This window comes from Mauremys reevesii, linkage group 7 (genome assembly GCF_016161935.1).
Source record: "Mauremys reevesii isolate NIE-2019 linkage group 7, ASM1616193v1, whole genome shotgun sequence".
In the NCBI taxonomy this organism is placed as follows: Eukaryota; Metazoa; Chordata; order Testudines; family Geoemydidae; genus Mauremys; species Mauremys reevesii.
The window spans coordinates 3,411,854-3,428,341 of NC_052629.1; the positions used below are offsets into that span (position 1 = coordinate 3,411,854).

General features: G+C 58.3%; 1 protein-coding gene across 2 annotated transcripts; it reads right to left on the reverse strand.

Annotated features, from left to right (window-relative positions):
- Positions 1-226: 226 nt before the first annotated feature.
- Positions 227-15,428, reverse strand: KAZALD1 (Kazal type serine peptidase inhibitor domain 1). Of its 2 annotated transcripts, none has more exons than XM_039546550.1 (5): positions 15,381-15,428; positions 11,570-12,172; positions 6,525-6,685; positions 2,174-2,321; positions 227-1,273 (listed from the first exon to the last, which is right to left on the reverse strand). In XM_039546550.1, exons 2-5 carry the CDS (start codon positions 12,069-12,071, stop codon positions 1,182-1,184), a joined length of 903 nt encoding a protein of 300 aa, XP_039402484.1. In that variant the 5' UTR covers positions 12,072-12,172; positions 15,381-15,428; the 3' UTR covers positions 227-1,181. The 2 variants fall into 2 exon arrangements, with proteins under 2 accessions (XP_039402484.1, XP_039402485.1); XM_039546551.1 differs by lacking the exon at positions 15,381-15,428 and adding an exon at positions 12,442-12,472.
- Between the last annotated feature and the right edge of the window lie 1,060 nt (positions 15,429-16,488).

Below are 16,488 nucleotides of genomic sequence, written 5' to 3' on the forward strand. Positions count from 1 at the left end.
CGGTTCTATAAAGGGCGGGGTGGAGGGCTGCACTGGCCATTCTACACAGGAACCTCTGACCACTGAGGCTAGGGTCAGCCCTGGTGCAGTGGACTGGCCCTCCCTGCCCCACCATCCCGAAGCCACAGCATGGCTGGAAGAGAGGAAAATCCGTCCACACACAAGAGGAGCTGAGAAAAGGTTTAATAAACTGGAGTGAGAGTCTCACCCGGAGTCAGGAGAGAGGAACCTTTCTACGGTTGGGTGCTAACCCGCAGGCTGATCAAACCGCTCCGAGAGCCCGTTCCAGCTGCAGGCACCAGCATGGCCCCAGGCCTGGCTGTCACCGTACTGCAGCGGGGGGCTACAGAGCTGGTAACATGCAGGCTGCTGGGAATGGGGCGTGGTCGTCCTCACGGGTTAGTGACAAGCCCTCTGTGTCGCTCCGCAGGGGCTGGATTCTGAATCCCATTTCCAACCCCCCAGCCTGTCGGTCCGTACCGTGGCAGCACCCTAACCTGGGAAGCGAGTCCTTCCGCTCCTCGAGGGTGGCTCCCCGCCTTAGGAGAGTGGCTCCGAATCGCCCCAAGACCAAGGGACCAGCTGCACCAAGGATTTCCAAAGCGCACTTCCCGGCTAGGCCCGTCGGGCCCTGATTTGGTTACCAGCTGGTAGCCGGACATCGGAGCAGACAGGTAGTGGCCAGGCTGACTTGGTGAGTGGGTGGGTGTGTCTGACCGGGATCCCCCAGGTCTGTTGGTAGCAGGGGAGCCAGAAAGGAGCTTAGCCGAGCCCCTGTTTGCTGGGCTCCCATAGCCACTTGTGCTGAGCTGCTCTGAATCGGGAGACGCTCTTTGCACGGTTCCACGGTGCCGTTCGCATTCACCTCTCCTGGGAGCCACTAGACACCTAATAAGCCCTCCCTCCCCCCACCCTGCTGCTGCCCCCTTCACCCAGCAAAGGGATATATTGAAAGATGGACACCCCCCGCCCCAAAGATCTCAACGCAAAACTGTTTATAGCAGGAGTTTCCATGTGGGGGGGAGGGGTCTGCTCAGAGGATCTCCCCAAACTCCACCCGCAGAGGTTCCCGAGGAAGGAGGCCGGGTGTCCACGCCTCGCACTGCCATAGAGGAGGAAGGCTGGCGGACGACGTCTCCCTCCTGGATCCCGAGCTTGGTCCCACCTCCCCGCTGCAGCCGTTAGTAATAATCGTCCAACTCCTCGCTCTCCGCGTCGTCCTCGGGCCCCGGGCGTGGCCTGGGCAGGGACAGCCCTGTCATGTTCAGCTGATCTGGAACGACAGGAGCCAAGGGGGACAGTTCTGCCTAATCTCCGCCGTACGCGCCCCGGGCCCCTCCGCCCCTCCCTGCTCCTGGGGATGGTTAACCCAACCGCTCAGTGGCATCAACACCCTGAATCCTAATGGGCCACATCCATCCCTGGGCTAATCCCGCTGCCAGCCGTGACGCTGGACCGGGGTCGATTAGTGCCCAAAGCCAAGCACAATATGGAGCTGCTTCTGCTAACTCACAGCAATGGGTCCAAGCAGCCCAGTGGCAGGAAGAAGGTGCAAGAAACCCCCACAATGGACAATGATGGAATAACTTGCCCCGAGGGTGGATCCTTCCTGACCCCCGTCAGCGAGTGGTTGGGGGTGCCCTGAAGCAGGCGGGTTTCAGCCCTTCTAAACAACGATAACGTATTCATTCTGATCTTGTCTAATGGAACCAACAGCTGTGAGTGCGCACATTTCCTGCACGCACGCATGCACCCCCCTCCACCCGAGCTCTCCTGAGCCCCACATGTCTCCATCCTTCTGTAGTTTGGCCTCAGAGCCCCCACTTGTCTCTAGGGGTCAAGAATGGGTAAGACACCGGGCAAGGTGTGTGTGGCATCCCCCTCAAATGGCTGAGCTGCTAGAGGGTAACAGCCTACTGCTGCCTCAGAGAATGGAGTTCCTCCTTTATCTCAGGCGGTAGAGGGCTGCGGCGGTGTTGAAAGTCCCTGCTGACCGCACAAAGGGCAGACCCACAACCAACTCCCCCGCCAGCTCCCCTAGCCGAGCTGCATGGAGCTGAGCAGCGAGCCCGCAGCGTAGCTTTACTGGTGATTGGGGAAGGCCCAGCATCCAGAGGAAAGCAGAACCCGGCTCCCTGAAGCGCAGGGGCTGGCCGGGGGGCGTCTCACTTACCCGGCGTCAGCACGGTCAAGCTGGCGAGCGCAGCCACCTCCCCGACCCTGTTCCTGGCGAAGCAGCGGTAGGTGCCCTCGTCCGTCACCCGGACGCCCTGGATCTGCAGCCAGCCGGTCACTTCGTATTTCTGGGGGCCGCCCCTGAACTGGGGTCAAACACTTTCAGCTAGTGTCAGCCGGGCGTACGGCAGAGTGAGACGCCGGCGGCTGCCAGGGTCCAGCTGTGGGAATCTGCCAGGCCATCCCCAGGACAGCGCCGAGGGAAAGGGGTCTCTCTTGGCCAGGCTCCGGGGCCAACCTCCTCCCCAGTGTAATTCGGAGGCAGCCAGGAATGTGACCCCCAGGGTGCCTAGGATACTGGCTCCCTCTAGTGGCCTGGTAAAGGTGGTGGCTCTACACAGCGGGACTAACACAACACAAGGCCCTTGGCTGGCAGCAGCAGCTGTGTGGGGCTTTCTGGAGGACGTAGGCGAAGGAAGGGCTCTTTAACGGTCACTGAGGCCAGGCAGGGAGCCATCTTTCCAGGAATAGCTCCCTTGCAACACCCCTATCCAGAGACCCCCATCGCAGCCTGCTGGGAAACGCGACTCTCTGGATCCAAACGGGAATATGCCCATTTCTGTTCAGATGTGAAAATCTGAGGCTTTCCCTTAAAAAAAACCCCAAACCCTGCAAACACTTAAAAGGGCCTGGGCAAACCCCACCCAGTGGTCTGGTTTTCTGCTGGGGTTTCCCCCCTTCCCTTCCATAAACAGGATACACAAAGCCAGAAGAAACCAATCGATCCCGAACGTTTGTGTCATCCCTGCTCTGCCCTGCCTGTAAACCCAGGGCCTCTGAGCTGCCTCCAGGCCACTGCGCTGGGGATGAGAGATACCAAACAGTGGGAAGGCTGGAATTGCTTTTGATTACCAGTTCCATGACCGTCCAGAGCCATCTATTTCCAGCCAGCACTTTGATCTGATCTGGGAACCACCCAGCACTCCCCTCACCCACTTCCCATTGTCGTACCATAGCGTCTCTTCCTTCATCCCCTGGTGACTCTTCCCCCAACTTCATCTGACACAAGCACCTCCACTGCCTCGTGTTGTCCTATCCCAGCGAGACACGGGAACTGCAGCAGTTTCAGTGCGGCAGTAGCTGACCAGTGAAGCAGACGGCTGTGAGCCTGTAGTTAGTGGCGTAAGGTGACCAGCGTTCCGGTTCCTATCAGATTCTAGCTAGTCCGTCACCAGCCGGGGATGATCGGGCATGCCACGTGGGCGCCAGTGCCTTGTACACTTATCTCTGGAGACCCTCCCATGGTCTAACATCTCAATGAGAGCAAGTAATTCCTCACAGGACTCGATTTTCCTTTGCTTAATTTCCTCCCATGACTCCTACTTCTGCCTCCACAGCCCACCCTAAACAAGTCTTCTCTCCTCTGTTGTTCATGATGCAGAAAGGTCACTGTGTTCCACCCCAGAAGTGGCTGCATCTCACTGGTGATGCACAGTTTATTATTGTCTGGCACATATATATCAGCTTCCTGAGGTCCTGTACATAGCAGGTTCCCTGCCCACGGCAGAGGTGGAAATTCAGGAGTGTGTGTGCATGGCTGATACAAATAAAGTCAGTGAAACGCATGGAGGACTTCGTGAAGTCCAGGGGTTATTAAAAACTGAGGACAGATGGTCTAAGGCTCTGCACTGGGTTTCATGAGGTTCAATTCCCGCCTCTGTCACATACCTTGGCTAAGTCACTGAATCTTTCTGTGCCTCAGTTTCCCATCTGTAATATTACTTCATTTCTCTCACCCTTTGCATGCTTAGACTGTCAGCTGCTTGGGCAGGGCCAGGCTCCCTGCGGGACTTTGGGCAGTTTCAAGGGGCGTTAGGAGCCTACATGCCTTTGGGGGTCTGGCCCTGCCTGGTGAAGTCTCCCAGGGTAGCTGGCCCTTCAAAGGGGGCTGAGCCCAGCCTCACCTGTGACAGCTCAGCTGGCTCTCAGCTGAGACGCAGGTGATTACAGAAGCCAACCGGGAGAGCTCCAGGAGACGGCTGGCAAGCCCCGGCACAACGTGGCCAGCAGCCATGTTGTCGGGAGGGAACCGATAGGCCCCTGACGAAGATCCCAGGTGAGGGGAAGGTGACATGGGTTTCCTGTGGCTGAAATAAAGCTGAAGCCCTGAGGAAACGGGTCTGGGCCAGACTTGGCATGGTGCTGGCTGCCTACCACTGCAGCCCATCACGTTCTCGCCAGCGAGGGCCTTGCCCGCTCGTCATTAACACAACCGAGCTATTAAACTGGACAAGCAAGGAGGGGAAAACCTCAACGAGCCCAGAACCCGGCCTGCCCCCGTCTCCGCGGCCTTCCAGCGATCTGACGCTTCTCTGGCCAACACGCGTCTCCTTTAAAACAAGCAACTAGCCCCTCAAGGCACCGTCCTCCTCTCTGCACCGGGCAGCTTGGGAGACAGGCTCGTGTGGAATTCAAAGCTGACGGGGAACTTCATTTCCCCTGCGATCCCCAAAGCTGGGCCCTATTTCCTCTCCCTCTAAGGCGCTGCTTTGCGGCTCCCACCTCGACTCCAGGAAAAGACTCGATTTCACCTGCCTGCGACATACATTTGTGGCCCGGTTGTGGGTTTGGGGTTTTTTCCCTTGCCTGAGGTGGAAGAAAAGAACATGCTCCAGCCTCGTTCCAGAGATGGGCTAGGTTCAGCCTCAGATCACTGACTCGGTGCAGGAGCCACTGGCTGAGGGGCTCTGGTCTTTGCTTTGCTGGAAGATCACGACAGTCCCTTTGGACCTGAACATCTGTCAGTCTGACAATGAAAGTCAGGCAAATCCAAAGGAGAAACGTGGCCCCGTTTTTAACGGCGAGGGTGATGAACCATTGCAACAAACTACCAAGGGGAGTTGTGGATTCACCATCTCAGATCAAGATTGGCTGCCTGCTGGAAGATGCTTTAATCAAACACACGAGATTGGGCAGCCAATGGGGTTAGCTGGGTGAAATCCAAGTGGTCTGTGAGGAGAGAATCTGTTCTGCCTTAACCTATGAAAACCATGCGGAGGGTCCACTGGTCCCGTGGCTCCGGGGGACCTCCCGCAGGCGTGCCTGCGGAGGGTCCGCTGGTCCCGCGGCTCCGGGGGACCTCCCGCAGGCGTGCCTGCGGATGCTCCACCGAAGCTGCGGACCAGCCTGCGGGAGGTCCACCGGAGCCGCCTGCCGCCCTCCCAGCGACCGGCAGAGCGCCCCCCACGGCGTGCCGCCCTAAACACGCGCTTGGCGTGCTGGGGCCTGGAGCCTCCCCTGCTTCTCAGGGAAGAAGCAGCTGTCTAGTTATGACCCGATCAGGCCACAGCCACTGCTAAACACGGCGATTTGTGGCAGAGAGCCAGGGTCCCTCCCTCCGGCGGGGAGGGAAACGAAGCTTCCTGTGGGATTGGCCAGCGCCCTACGCGTTCGTCAAACGGGAGTTGCTTCAGTTGGAGGTAAAACTTCAGCGGAACCATGCGCCAGGCCAACGATCTAGCTTGGCTGGGATGATTTAGCTGGGGTTGGTCCTGCTTTGAGCAGGGGGTGGGACTAGATCCCTCCTGAGGTCCCTTCCCACCCTGAGATTCTATGACTCTATGATCTAGCTCGACGTGCCCCTTAACTCAGCTGTCCCCAGAAACGGGACCGTTTTCAAGCTCTCCCCATAACGACCAAACATCCTGCTGGAGCCGTGCTGCATTTCGTTCCTGTTACATGTCCCCTCTCTGGCACTCTCAGTCCATCCCCCTGTGACTCCGGTACCTGGCCTAGGGTTTGACCAGCCTGTGGCCCTGAGCACCCCCTGCTCTCCTACTGCCGCGCCAGGGGGAACAGAATCTCAGCCGGCTGCTCACCCTCCCCGAGCCCCAGCAGACGTGTGGCTGGGGCGGTAAGCGCTGGGCCGCCAGTGGAGCCGTGGGGACAGAAAGCATCACGGCCAGGTGATTACATGGCAGTTTGCCCACCAAGGGCACAAAAACGTGGGGGCTCTGAAAGGGGCAGCACCGCTGGGGGAGAAGGCAAAGAGCCAACCAGCAGCGAGCGACGCGGACCCAGGTTCCTGGGAAAATCCGACAGCTGCGAGGGGGCTGGTGGGAGCAATGGGAGGGATCACCTAGTTCAGGAACTGGGGATGCAGCAGGACAGAGGGTACAACAGCCCATCTGCAGGCAGGAGGTACAGAGACGAGACGCCAAGGAGAGAGGTAGAAAACACCACCCTGCAGCTCAGGGGAGGTTTGCCGTCCCTCCAGCGAGCTGGGGTTTCCTCTGATGACCAGGCGACCCACCCCAGCCACTGCCCGGAGCTCTGATCCAGCAGCTCACCTGGACGGAGATGTGGGGGTCATCTCCCGGCAACAGGATCTCCGCGCCGTCCTTCCGCCACTCGATGGACGCCATGGGGTAGGCAAAGACCTCGCAGCCGAAGATCACGTCCTGCCCGGTGACGTTCCACACGTCGTAGGGAGGAGACAAGATCTGGGGCTCTGGGGAAGGAGGCGGGGGAGAGAGAGATGAAATGAGGGACCTGTTGGTTCAGAGGAGTGGCCAGCCCCACAGCAGATCGTCCGGCTGGGAGATGCATGGTCTGATCGCAGGCTGACCGAGACACTTCCATAGCGCTCCTCAGGGCAGATGGACGTGCCCCAGCCCAGCATCCCATTCAGACAGCAGCCATACCAGGACGGGCGGGTGTCAAGAGCCAGCTACTCCTGGGCCCATTCCAGTCTCTCACCACCAGAGCCATTCCCGATTTGCACTGGAGGCGAATCAGGCCCAGGCCTGATCACTGCCTCCAACCCACCCCATGGCCGCTGGGAGCCCTCCCCCCTTCATTAGCTCACCCCGAGGAGCAAACACCAGCCCGCGTCACCTTGGCTGGCCGGCCCCCTTCTATCCCCACCTCGGCGCTCTGCCCATTCTGCATTTCCCCTCGCGTCCTGCCCGTGTTCCCTCCATCGGCCTGGAACGGGGACGGAGCCCTGAAGTGCCTTCGTGAACATCCCTCTTCCAGAGACGGCCACAGCCCATTGCTTCCATCCCAGCCAACGCACTGCTCCCGGCTTCAGGAGCATTTCCTTTGGACCCAGAGGCCGTAACAACCCCACTCACCTCCCGAGACTGGGCATCAGGGTCTACTCATGACTGTTATCACTACAGGCAAGGGAACCTTTCCTAGCTGCTAGACCCCGGACTCCTGGGTTCCACTTCCAGTTCTCCCAGTCCGGCCTTAGGCAAGTCCCAACCTTTCTAGGTGGGGGGATGGGTGCTAATTCACTAGTGAACGCCTGTAAAGTGCTTTGAGATCCTCAGCCGAAACGTGCCAGGGGAGCAGGCAAAGTCCAGGGTGGAACGCAAGCGGAGCGATTTGAGGAGCGGCCGCTCGTTAGGATGGCAGCTCTGCGGGTGCCACTTTCTCATTAAAGACCTTGTCGGTCTTCCCAGCCTAAGCCCCTGTAACGAGGCTTTCAGCAAAGTCCCTGCATGCTCAAAGTCACGCCCTTCACATGCCGACCGCGAGGCCAGGCAGACTCAATTACCCACCCAACCGTGCTACCTTATTGCAAGCCGTTTAACCCCTGCAATCATCCAGTGCCGGCCCCCCGAGACCGACACTTACCTTAGTCTTCCCTAGCTACACTTCCCCCCCCCCCCGCTCCCCCTCACCACATGCTGGCTGGCTTCCTGCTGCACCAGCAAACCCAAAGGTTAATGAACCCTGAGTGACCTCTCCCAAAATCAGGAGATTGGCTTCACACTCATGAGATTTTGAACCAGGAATCAAGGCTGGGCATTTTTCATTCACCTTCTGCATTTCAAGCCTTTAAGCTTCATGATTTCAGGCTTTTGTCTGCAACCAGGAGGGCTAGAAACTTGCTTTCAACAAAAAAAAAAGCAAGCTCAGATTCTCCCAAAATCCTTTGACTCCAGGAGCTGAGGCTTTAGGTAAGATATCAAACAGCATGAGAGCTGGCAATGCTGGAACTTCTCTGACTCTCCTGGCTGTAGTAGACGAGCGCTTATAATAATCCCTAGTGCTTTTCAGCCTTAGATCTGAAAGTGCTTCCCCAAAGCGGTCAGTATCAATTATTCCCATTGTACAGCTGGGGAAACTGAGGCATTGAGAGGGCACCTGGTAAACCAATGGAAGAAGCAGGAGATGACCCCAGGTCTCCTAAGTCCCAGTCCCCTGTCCACTAGGCCACACTCCCACCCAGTCACAGGGAGGTAAATCAGGGATGTTCTAGGGTTACTTGGTCCCACCTCAGTGCAGAGGCTGGACTAGACGACCTCTCAAAGTCCCTTCTAGTCGGACATTTTTGTGATTCTGTGTGCACGGACCTTTCCAAGTACATCTGAAAGCTGCTCCCAACCTACATATAACACAGGATAACAGTCGCAGTAGCCTGCGGGCGGCCTTTCTGGCTACAGCGCCGATAGGGAGAAAAACGTGATGAAAAACGTCACCAAAAAGAACTGCTCTTGCCCTGGGTTTTCCACCCACTGATCACCAGGCCCGAGGGGTTGAGGGCCCGGGGGAGAACCGTCCCGCCCCCCAACAGCTCGTCTGAGATCGTGGCGGGGGGTCTCCAAGACCGCGACACCTTTGTTCGATGTGCGCGGCACCTTTCTAGTCCTGGGGGCTCTGCCCGCACCCGGAGGCAGCTGCTGTTTCGGGCTCGGCCTCGCTGCAAGAGACGGTGCTTTGGTTCTTTCTCGCTGTTGGTTTGCTGAATCTCCAGCACTAGTCAGACAGAGACTGAAAATGCAGAGTCTGAGCAGAAAATACAGCTGCAAAATTCAGCGTTGGCTTTTGACCCCTTCCAATATGTTAGTCGGGGGGGGGGGGGTGTTCAAGGTTATCCCCGACTGAACCATGACACCAGCACACTTGCTACCATCCTCGCCTGACCTAGTCGTGCGAGTTCTCCAGGGAAATGAGATCATCAAACCACCACCAGCTCCTGCCAGGAAATGGGGAAGAGACGCCCGCGGGTGCTTTCTCGGTGTGTTTGTTTTTAAAATTGTCTGGCCAATTTGAGAGGCAGAATAACATCCCAGCAGCAGCCCCGGCAGCCTGGGGCTTCAGTCACTTCCCCTCCAGCGAAGGGCACCATTCTTCCAAAGCCACAAGGTTTGGACAGCGAGCTCGTTAAACGCCAGCCTGGCCCCCTAACCCGCCGCGGGACCCTGCTGACCACAGAGGAAGGGCCCAGCAGGCTGCCCAGCCCAGAAACCTCTCAGTGCAGCTGTCTCAGGGGAGGTGAGGGAGGCATGGCCCCTCCGCCATAACCTCATGCTGCTTCCATCTGCCCACAGGGCGAATTGTGTCTTGGTGGCACCTCCTCGCCCCCAGGGGACAATTCAAGTTCCTTCTCCGGGGGGTGAGAGAGATCAATAACACGCAGGCTCTCGGGTACGCCAAGGCTCCTTCATGCAACTCCGGCTGCTTAAAGGAGGGGCAAATCCCCCAGCCCCTGCACAAGGGGCCTCCCCAGTGACCATGGCGGTTGCACCCGGGCACAGAGAGCGCGTTGGGGGCACGACTGGAGCACACTCGACTGCGGCTTTTCTCTGCTCCTTCAGGCCCGGGGAAGCAGATGTAAATTAGAGCAGCCCCGAGGCTCCTCTAACTTACTTCCAGGACCGAGCAGGCTCTAGAATGCAGGAAGCACAAAGGTGGCTTAAAGCCGCCTCCCTACTCCCGTCCCTGCTCCAAGCGCAGGAAAGGGGGAAGGGAGACTCTCAGGGTTACGTGTTTAGCCACAGCCCAGTTTTCATGCCAGGCCCCTGGAACCCACTGGTGTGTGCACTCGCTATTAGCTCTCCAGGCGACCTCGCAGAGGGCGAGGGTGGGGCTGCTGCATCTCTCCAGGACTAGGGCTTGTCGCTGCCCTGAGGATTCAGGGGGCCTGGGGCAAAGCGGGGGAGCTGCGGCGCTTGTACTCACCCGGCGGCGGTCTGGGTATTTGGTGGTATTTCGGCGGCAGGGGGCCCTTCAGTTGCTCCACGTCTTTGGCAGCACTGAAGGGCCCCGCTGCCGAAATGCTGCCAAAGACCTGGACTGCCACCGGGCCAGGGCTCGCAGGGCCCGGGGCAAATTGCCCCACTTGCCCCCCCCTCTGGGCAGCCCTGTCTCTGCCACATACGATGGGAGGGCCCTGGGCAGGGCTGAGGCGTGGGCAGGGCAGGCAGTTTCCTGAAGCGGTGCCGGGGGTGGGGGGTTAGCTGCTGGTATTGTAGCCTGTGTCAGGGGCTCCCACAATTTCAGATCGGCACCTTTATTAGTATTTTTATAACTCAAACTACCTCCCGAAACATGCTGAGGACTGACACAGCTGCAAGCAACTGGAAGAAGAGTCAGTTATTTGCCTCTTTTGGAGCATGCAGCCACATTCCTGTGGAGTATCCTTGCCAAGAAATCAGATCTCACAAGATAAAGCACGTTAGAGGGAGGTTACTGTGACGGGAATAAGCTGTGAAGCAATTAGCATAGCTGGAGGTGTAAGCTGCTGACATTAGGTTTCAGAATGAACACCCTACTACAACAAACGAGGGCAGACCCATCTCTCTCTTAGCAGGATTGTTTCAGTGTCTGTCTGCAGGCTCAGGCAGGCCACAGTTCAATGGAGGTTTTCTTCACAATAAAAAAGGATAGAAATGTTGAATTTTTTAATGAAAGCAAATTCAACAGAAAATACTGGAAATATTATTAAAAAAAATCAGTGCTAACCTCAGGCTATAGTGTGGAATGGTGTATATTTCTCCTAGTCTCCTTCCAGAACCTACCCAACAAACTAGAGATGGCTTTTAAAAAGTAAATTCAAACAAGCCAAAAAAACAGATTAAAGCAGCCCAAATTCCCATTTCCAGGAGCGACTGGAAGATCCCAGGAAGACTGAGGGGTTGGGCAGCTATTTCTGTTTGCAATGATAAGTGAGGGTGAAATAAGTCAGCTTAAGTTAAAACTAGTCAGTAATGAAACCAAGAATTCACTAACAACTCCCTGGAATTTTCACATGTGTTTTGAGTGTATTAGCTTCTGAAAACCCCCAGAGATCTTCCCAGAATTTCTGGGAAGAACTTGGCAAAGGTCCCTGCAGATTTCCACTGGGGACTATTTGCTGTGCTACACTGGAGAAGCAGGACGGTTAAATCACTGCTCTGCTACAGGCTTCCAGCGTGACCTTGAGCGTGTCACTTCATCTCTCTGTGCCTCGGTTTCCCATCTGACAGAGACCTACAGCTCCCATTGTTATTGGGACTTCTGGTCTGGTGCATGGATTGTATCCCTGGATCTTTGGCTGGCATGCAGGGGAAGGCTGAAAGAAAGGCGTTGGAGGAGAAGGGGGTTTGACCCCAGGCACTACCTGATTCACAGGGTCCCTCGTGGGCCACGGTGAGATTTGCCTCGGGATGGGCATGAAACACCTCCTGGAACTTGCAGATCTGGGCGTAGGTCTTGCCATCAGAGCCACACAGGGTCTGGCTGGAGAGGCAAGCGCACTGGGGCTCAGGCACCTCGCCCTTCCGGAGGTCCCCCGTGTCCAGCTTGCACTCCAGGTGGTCCCCGCACTTCCCGTAGAAGTGATTGGTGTTGTCCAGGTCGCAGATCTGCCCCTCCAGGTTGGCACACTCCCAGCAGCACTCGCACGGGTCCCGCACCAGGCCGGCCAGGCATCCCCGGGGCGTGGGGCATTCCTCCGGGCTGCAGTCCGAGCAGCTCTCTCCTTCCTCCAGCAGCCTTTGCCAGCCGCGCTGCAGGTAGTCCGGGGCACTGGGCAGCGCCCTGCAGGGCCATGGCAGGGCCCAGCTCAAACACAACAAGAGAGAGAGGAGTTGAGAGGGGGCTGGGTTGGCAGGTTTGGACATTCTCACGGGCTCTCTGGGTCTCGGAGCCCGGCCGCCACCATCACTTAGACACTGGACCCCGGGCAGCCTCTCCCTCTTCAAAGCCAAGAAGCCATTAACGCCTGCAAGGAAAGCGAGCTGGGTTACTGGGTTACTAGAGCACAGGGAGATGCTCCCGCCTGGGGTGGCGCAAAGCACGGAGCAGATCTCTGACCAGTCAGACATTTGGGTCTGGTCAGCATCCCGCCAGGGGCGGCTCTAGCTTTTTCGCCGCCCCAATAATGGCAGGCAGGCTGCCTTCGGCGGCGTGCCTGCGGGAGGTCCCCGGTCCCGCAGATTCAGCGGCACGCCTGCGGGAGGTCCGCCGGTCCCACGGCTTCAGCGTACCCACCACCGAATTGCCACCGAATCCGCGGGACCGCTTGGAGCGCTGGTGCTGGAGCCGCCGCTGCATCCCACGGTGTCCCATGGGTCTTCTCCAGAAGGATAGAGGGAGGGAGGAAGGGCTCCTGGGAGAGAACAAATGAAAGTGTGGTGGGTGGGAAGACAGAGGTGATAGGAAAGGGGTCTTATTCCCAACCTTGTAGCAGGAGCACAGTTCCAATGGTTCTCAGGAAACCACCAATAGCATATTTCCTTTCTGGGTGAGTGATGGGCTTTCAAATGATTTGAAATGGTTTGGGCAGCCAGCGTTAGCAGTGCGGGCCACCCCCGGGCTTCAGTCCTAGATTTATTTTGATTTGGGACAGAAAGGCGTGTTACAATCGCTTGATCTGACATCCTGCCTCGCACAGGCCAGCTTCAGCCAGTGGTTCCTATCTCCAGCCCAGAAACAGCTGCCTGAGCTCCAGGTTGTCCTTTAGAAAAACAGCCAGCCTCAAATGAAAGACTCCATGCCACGGAGAATCTACCACGTCCCTGTTCCGATGGTTAATCCCCCTGCCTGTTAGAAATGTGCATCTCGTGCACATTGGATCATCTCCGCTAGATGAAAGCGTCTTCTGCCATCGGCCCCCTTCCCTCCACCCCTGCCCACAGCAGGTGGCTGCATCAAGTCACCTCCTAATCTTCCCTTCAGTACACTAAATAGAGATTCATGGCGCTGGGGAAGTGTGGTCTAATGGTTAGTGCAAGTGACTGGCAGCCTGGGCCCGTCCCTGCTAGGCCTCAGATTGCCCATGTGTGACACGGAGATAATGTGACCTATGGGTAGGGTGACCAGGCAGCAAATGTGAAAAATCGGGATGGGGGTGGGGGGTAATAGGAGCCTATATAAGAAAAAGACCCAAAAATTGGGACTGTCCCTATAAAATCGGGACATCTGGTCACCCTACCTATGGGTACTTCACCTCCCTTCTGTCCAGGACGCATTGCGGCTCGAAGCCTGCTTCAAGATCACTCGGGAACTGCAATGTTCTCTTAGGATCAATGGACCCAGCTACTTAGGTGGAGGCAGTTGCCAGCCTGGGACATGGCAAATCGGAGAAGCAATTCCTTCTCCCCCAGGATCACAGAGACGCGGGAGGGTGCCCAGCCACCCCGCTGATGGGTGCCTTAGATGGGTCTCTTCTGTTGTGGTTTTTGGAGGTGGGAGTGGGGCAGAGGGGTGTTCACCAGAGCCACGCACCTGTTTCCATTGACTTCAGTGGGAGTTTTTTGGGTGCTCAGTGCCGCTCGGAAAGCAGGTCCTTAGCTGGGTTTAGCTACACGTGGGGCGGCCCAGCCCCCTGCATGGGCTTGACCATAGAGCAGACCTCTCCACCGCGCTCTCTGCTACACTCACCTCATCCCAGTGGGATCTTTAACCCTGATCTCTAGTTCTCTGGGCAGCAGCTGAGAGCCCCAGCAGAGCCAGGCTGAGCTTTCGTCCGCCACAAGCAGCTGCTCTTGCAAGAATCGATGACCATTTCCTCTGTCCTCATCCAAACATACCCAGAGGAGCCGGCTGGTCCTGCAGGGATGGAGCTGGTTCATCTCTGGACGAAACCAGCTGCTAGGAGCGAAGCCGGAACATTGCTCCCAGCTGAGCAAGGCTTTTCATTCTCTGAGGTCCCCTGTGCTCTGACTTCACTGTGCCCCAGTTTCCCTTGGTGCTTCCCCCCGCACAGCTGGCCAGATGACCGCGCAGAAACGCTCCCTTCGCCTCTGAGGGACTCAGACATTTGCCACGGTGCTGAGGCTGAGCATGCGGAAACAGAACAAGCCCTGAGGCACCCGAAGTCAGGCCAGCTGCAGAGCCCCCCCGAATGCCTTTCCTAGGGGTTGCCAGAACGTCGCCAGCAGCACCCCACCCACATGCACCCCCGGGCCATCCCCACAGCTGATCCCTGGGCCTGCTCTAGCACGAGGGATGCTGCAGACGCTTTGCCCTGTGCTTTGCTTGGCACTTTTGCCATCGGTGGCTTTGTCCTACCTGGCGATTCGCCCCAGCCCAGCGCTTCAGAGGGAAAAACCTCAGTGCAAATCACTCTCTCTCACTAGACTCCAGATGGTCCCCTCCTGCCCAGGCTGGACGGCAACTTCCTCCTGTTCTCCAGCGAGTACCTGCTCCTTCCCTTCCTCTAGCACCTCCTCCGGGAGGATCTCAAAGCCCTTCCAAGCGTTCATGGAGTAACCCACCTCCGATGGGGAAGCGCTGTCCTCCCCCCTAGAGGGGCAAACTGCAATGAGCAGGAGGTATCCCAGGCCCTACAGCGAGGTGACATCAAGGGCAGAGTCCAAGAATCCTGGCTCCCAGGCCCCTGCTCTGACCACTCGACCAGAGCGGGGAGCGGGGAACCCAGGAGTCCTGGCTCCCAGGCCCCTGCTCTGACCTCACTTGCCAACCGGGGCTGAGAACAGAGCCCCGGCCCCTGGCTCTCAGTCTCCTGCCGGGACCAGGTCACGCTCCCCTCCAGGAGCCAGGCACAGAGCTCACAACTCCTGAGCCCCCCCAGTAACTCCACCTGCGGGCAGGGCAGTGACCTGGGGTTGGGGAGGGCCCTTGTTCTATCAACACTCCCCCATCCCCCCGGCCCTAAACAACACCCTGGGTCTCCAAAGCCCCCCCCCCGACACGCCCCCTTCCAGCGGCCCGAGCAGAGCCCCGCTGGGAGCCGAGCCGTCGGGGGCGAGCTCCCTGCTGCTCCCCCGGGCGCTGCCCCGTTACCCCGCCCGGGGATGCTGGGGGGCAGAGCGCGGAGCCCCGTGCGCCCCGGAGCGGAGAAGCAGCCGGCACGGGGCTGAGCTGGCTCCGGAGCGGGTCCCGGCTGGGTCCCGGCTCGGCTCCTCTCCGGGGCTAGGAAGGGGGCGGGTATCTCCGTGGTGGGGCGCAGCAGCCCGCGTCCTTACCTGGGGGGGCCCCGCCGGCCGAGTGGCTTCTCCAGCGGGCTCGCTCGCCCCGCTGATGTCAGAGTGAAACGTGACTCCCCGGCCGGAGCCCGAGCGCTCCGCAGCTCGCCTGGAGCCCCGCCAGCTGTAACCGGACACCCCGCTAGCCAAGCGGCCCCTGGGGGTGGGAGACTCCGGCCGGGGGGAGCTGCCAGGAGAGGCGATGAGAGCTAAAGAGCCCCGTTGCCATAGGGCTCAGGCCAGAAGGGACCGTGATCCTCCAGCCTGCCCCCAGCCCGTGGCAGGCCACAGCCGCTCGCCCCCCCCTGCCCCAGACGAGCTGTGGGTATGTCCCCTCCCCCGGGCTTGGGCACTGCATCCGCACTGCAGCCTGACCCTGGGTGTGCAGCTGCTGGCCCCGGGGCTGAGCTGTGCTAACGCTGGCCTGCACCACGCAGACCGTCTGACTCGGGGCTGCCGCTTGAGATGCGTCCACACGGCAAACTGATGGGGCTCGGACCTGAGTCGCAGCGGGACTTGGGCTCTGGACCCCCTGCCCAAGCAGGGTCCTAGGACCAGGCCCTGAGTGCTTGCTGACCTGAGTCAGACTGGTTTGTGTGTGGACAGAAAGAGGGTTTGGGCTCAAACCTGAGCCAGAGTCCAAGCCTGCCTCACAGGGGTGGGGTGGATAAATCTGGATGAGGTGCTCAGGCCCTACAGTAATGAGGGCCAGGAAAGTAGCATAAGGCCACTTTGCAGGTGGGATTTTAAACCAGTTTCGTTAGACTAGTGTATACCTGTGTGTGGACGCTCTTTTGCCAGTTTCAGATCAGCTTGCTTCACTTTAGGTCAATCGGGAATTGACTCAAGCTAAATGGAAACAAGTGGCACTTGAATGAAACCAGCGCATCCAGCCCGCAGGATCCGTTTGAATGAAACTGATTTAAAAACCAATTCAAAGGACCAGTGCAACTTTCCCATGTAGACGAGGCCTGAGAAGTCCGGAGGTGGGGACAAGGGCAGTGATGGGGGGATGGGTGTTAGCTGCAAGAGGCCGAGTTGATTCCCCCAGTGTCTGGGGCAGTTCAGATCCAGGTTTTCATCTCTATCAAACATCAAAGACGGACAG

Excerpts from the sequence above, each read along its gene's own strand:
- KAZALD1 (XM_039546550.1), bottom strand. The coding sequence starts at position 12,071 with ATGTCCAAACCTGCCAACCCAGCCCCCTCTCAACTCCTCTCTCTCTTG. Across the intron at positions 2,322-6,524 it reads ACCCCCACATCTCCGTCCAG|TTCAGGGGCGGCCCCCAGAA; the intron begins GTGAGCTGCTGG and ends GTTTGACCCCAG. Across the intron at positions 1,274-2,173 it reads CTTGACCGTGCTGACGCCGG|ATCAGCTGAACATGACAGGG; the intron begins GTAAGTGAGACG and ends CTGTCGTTCCAG.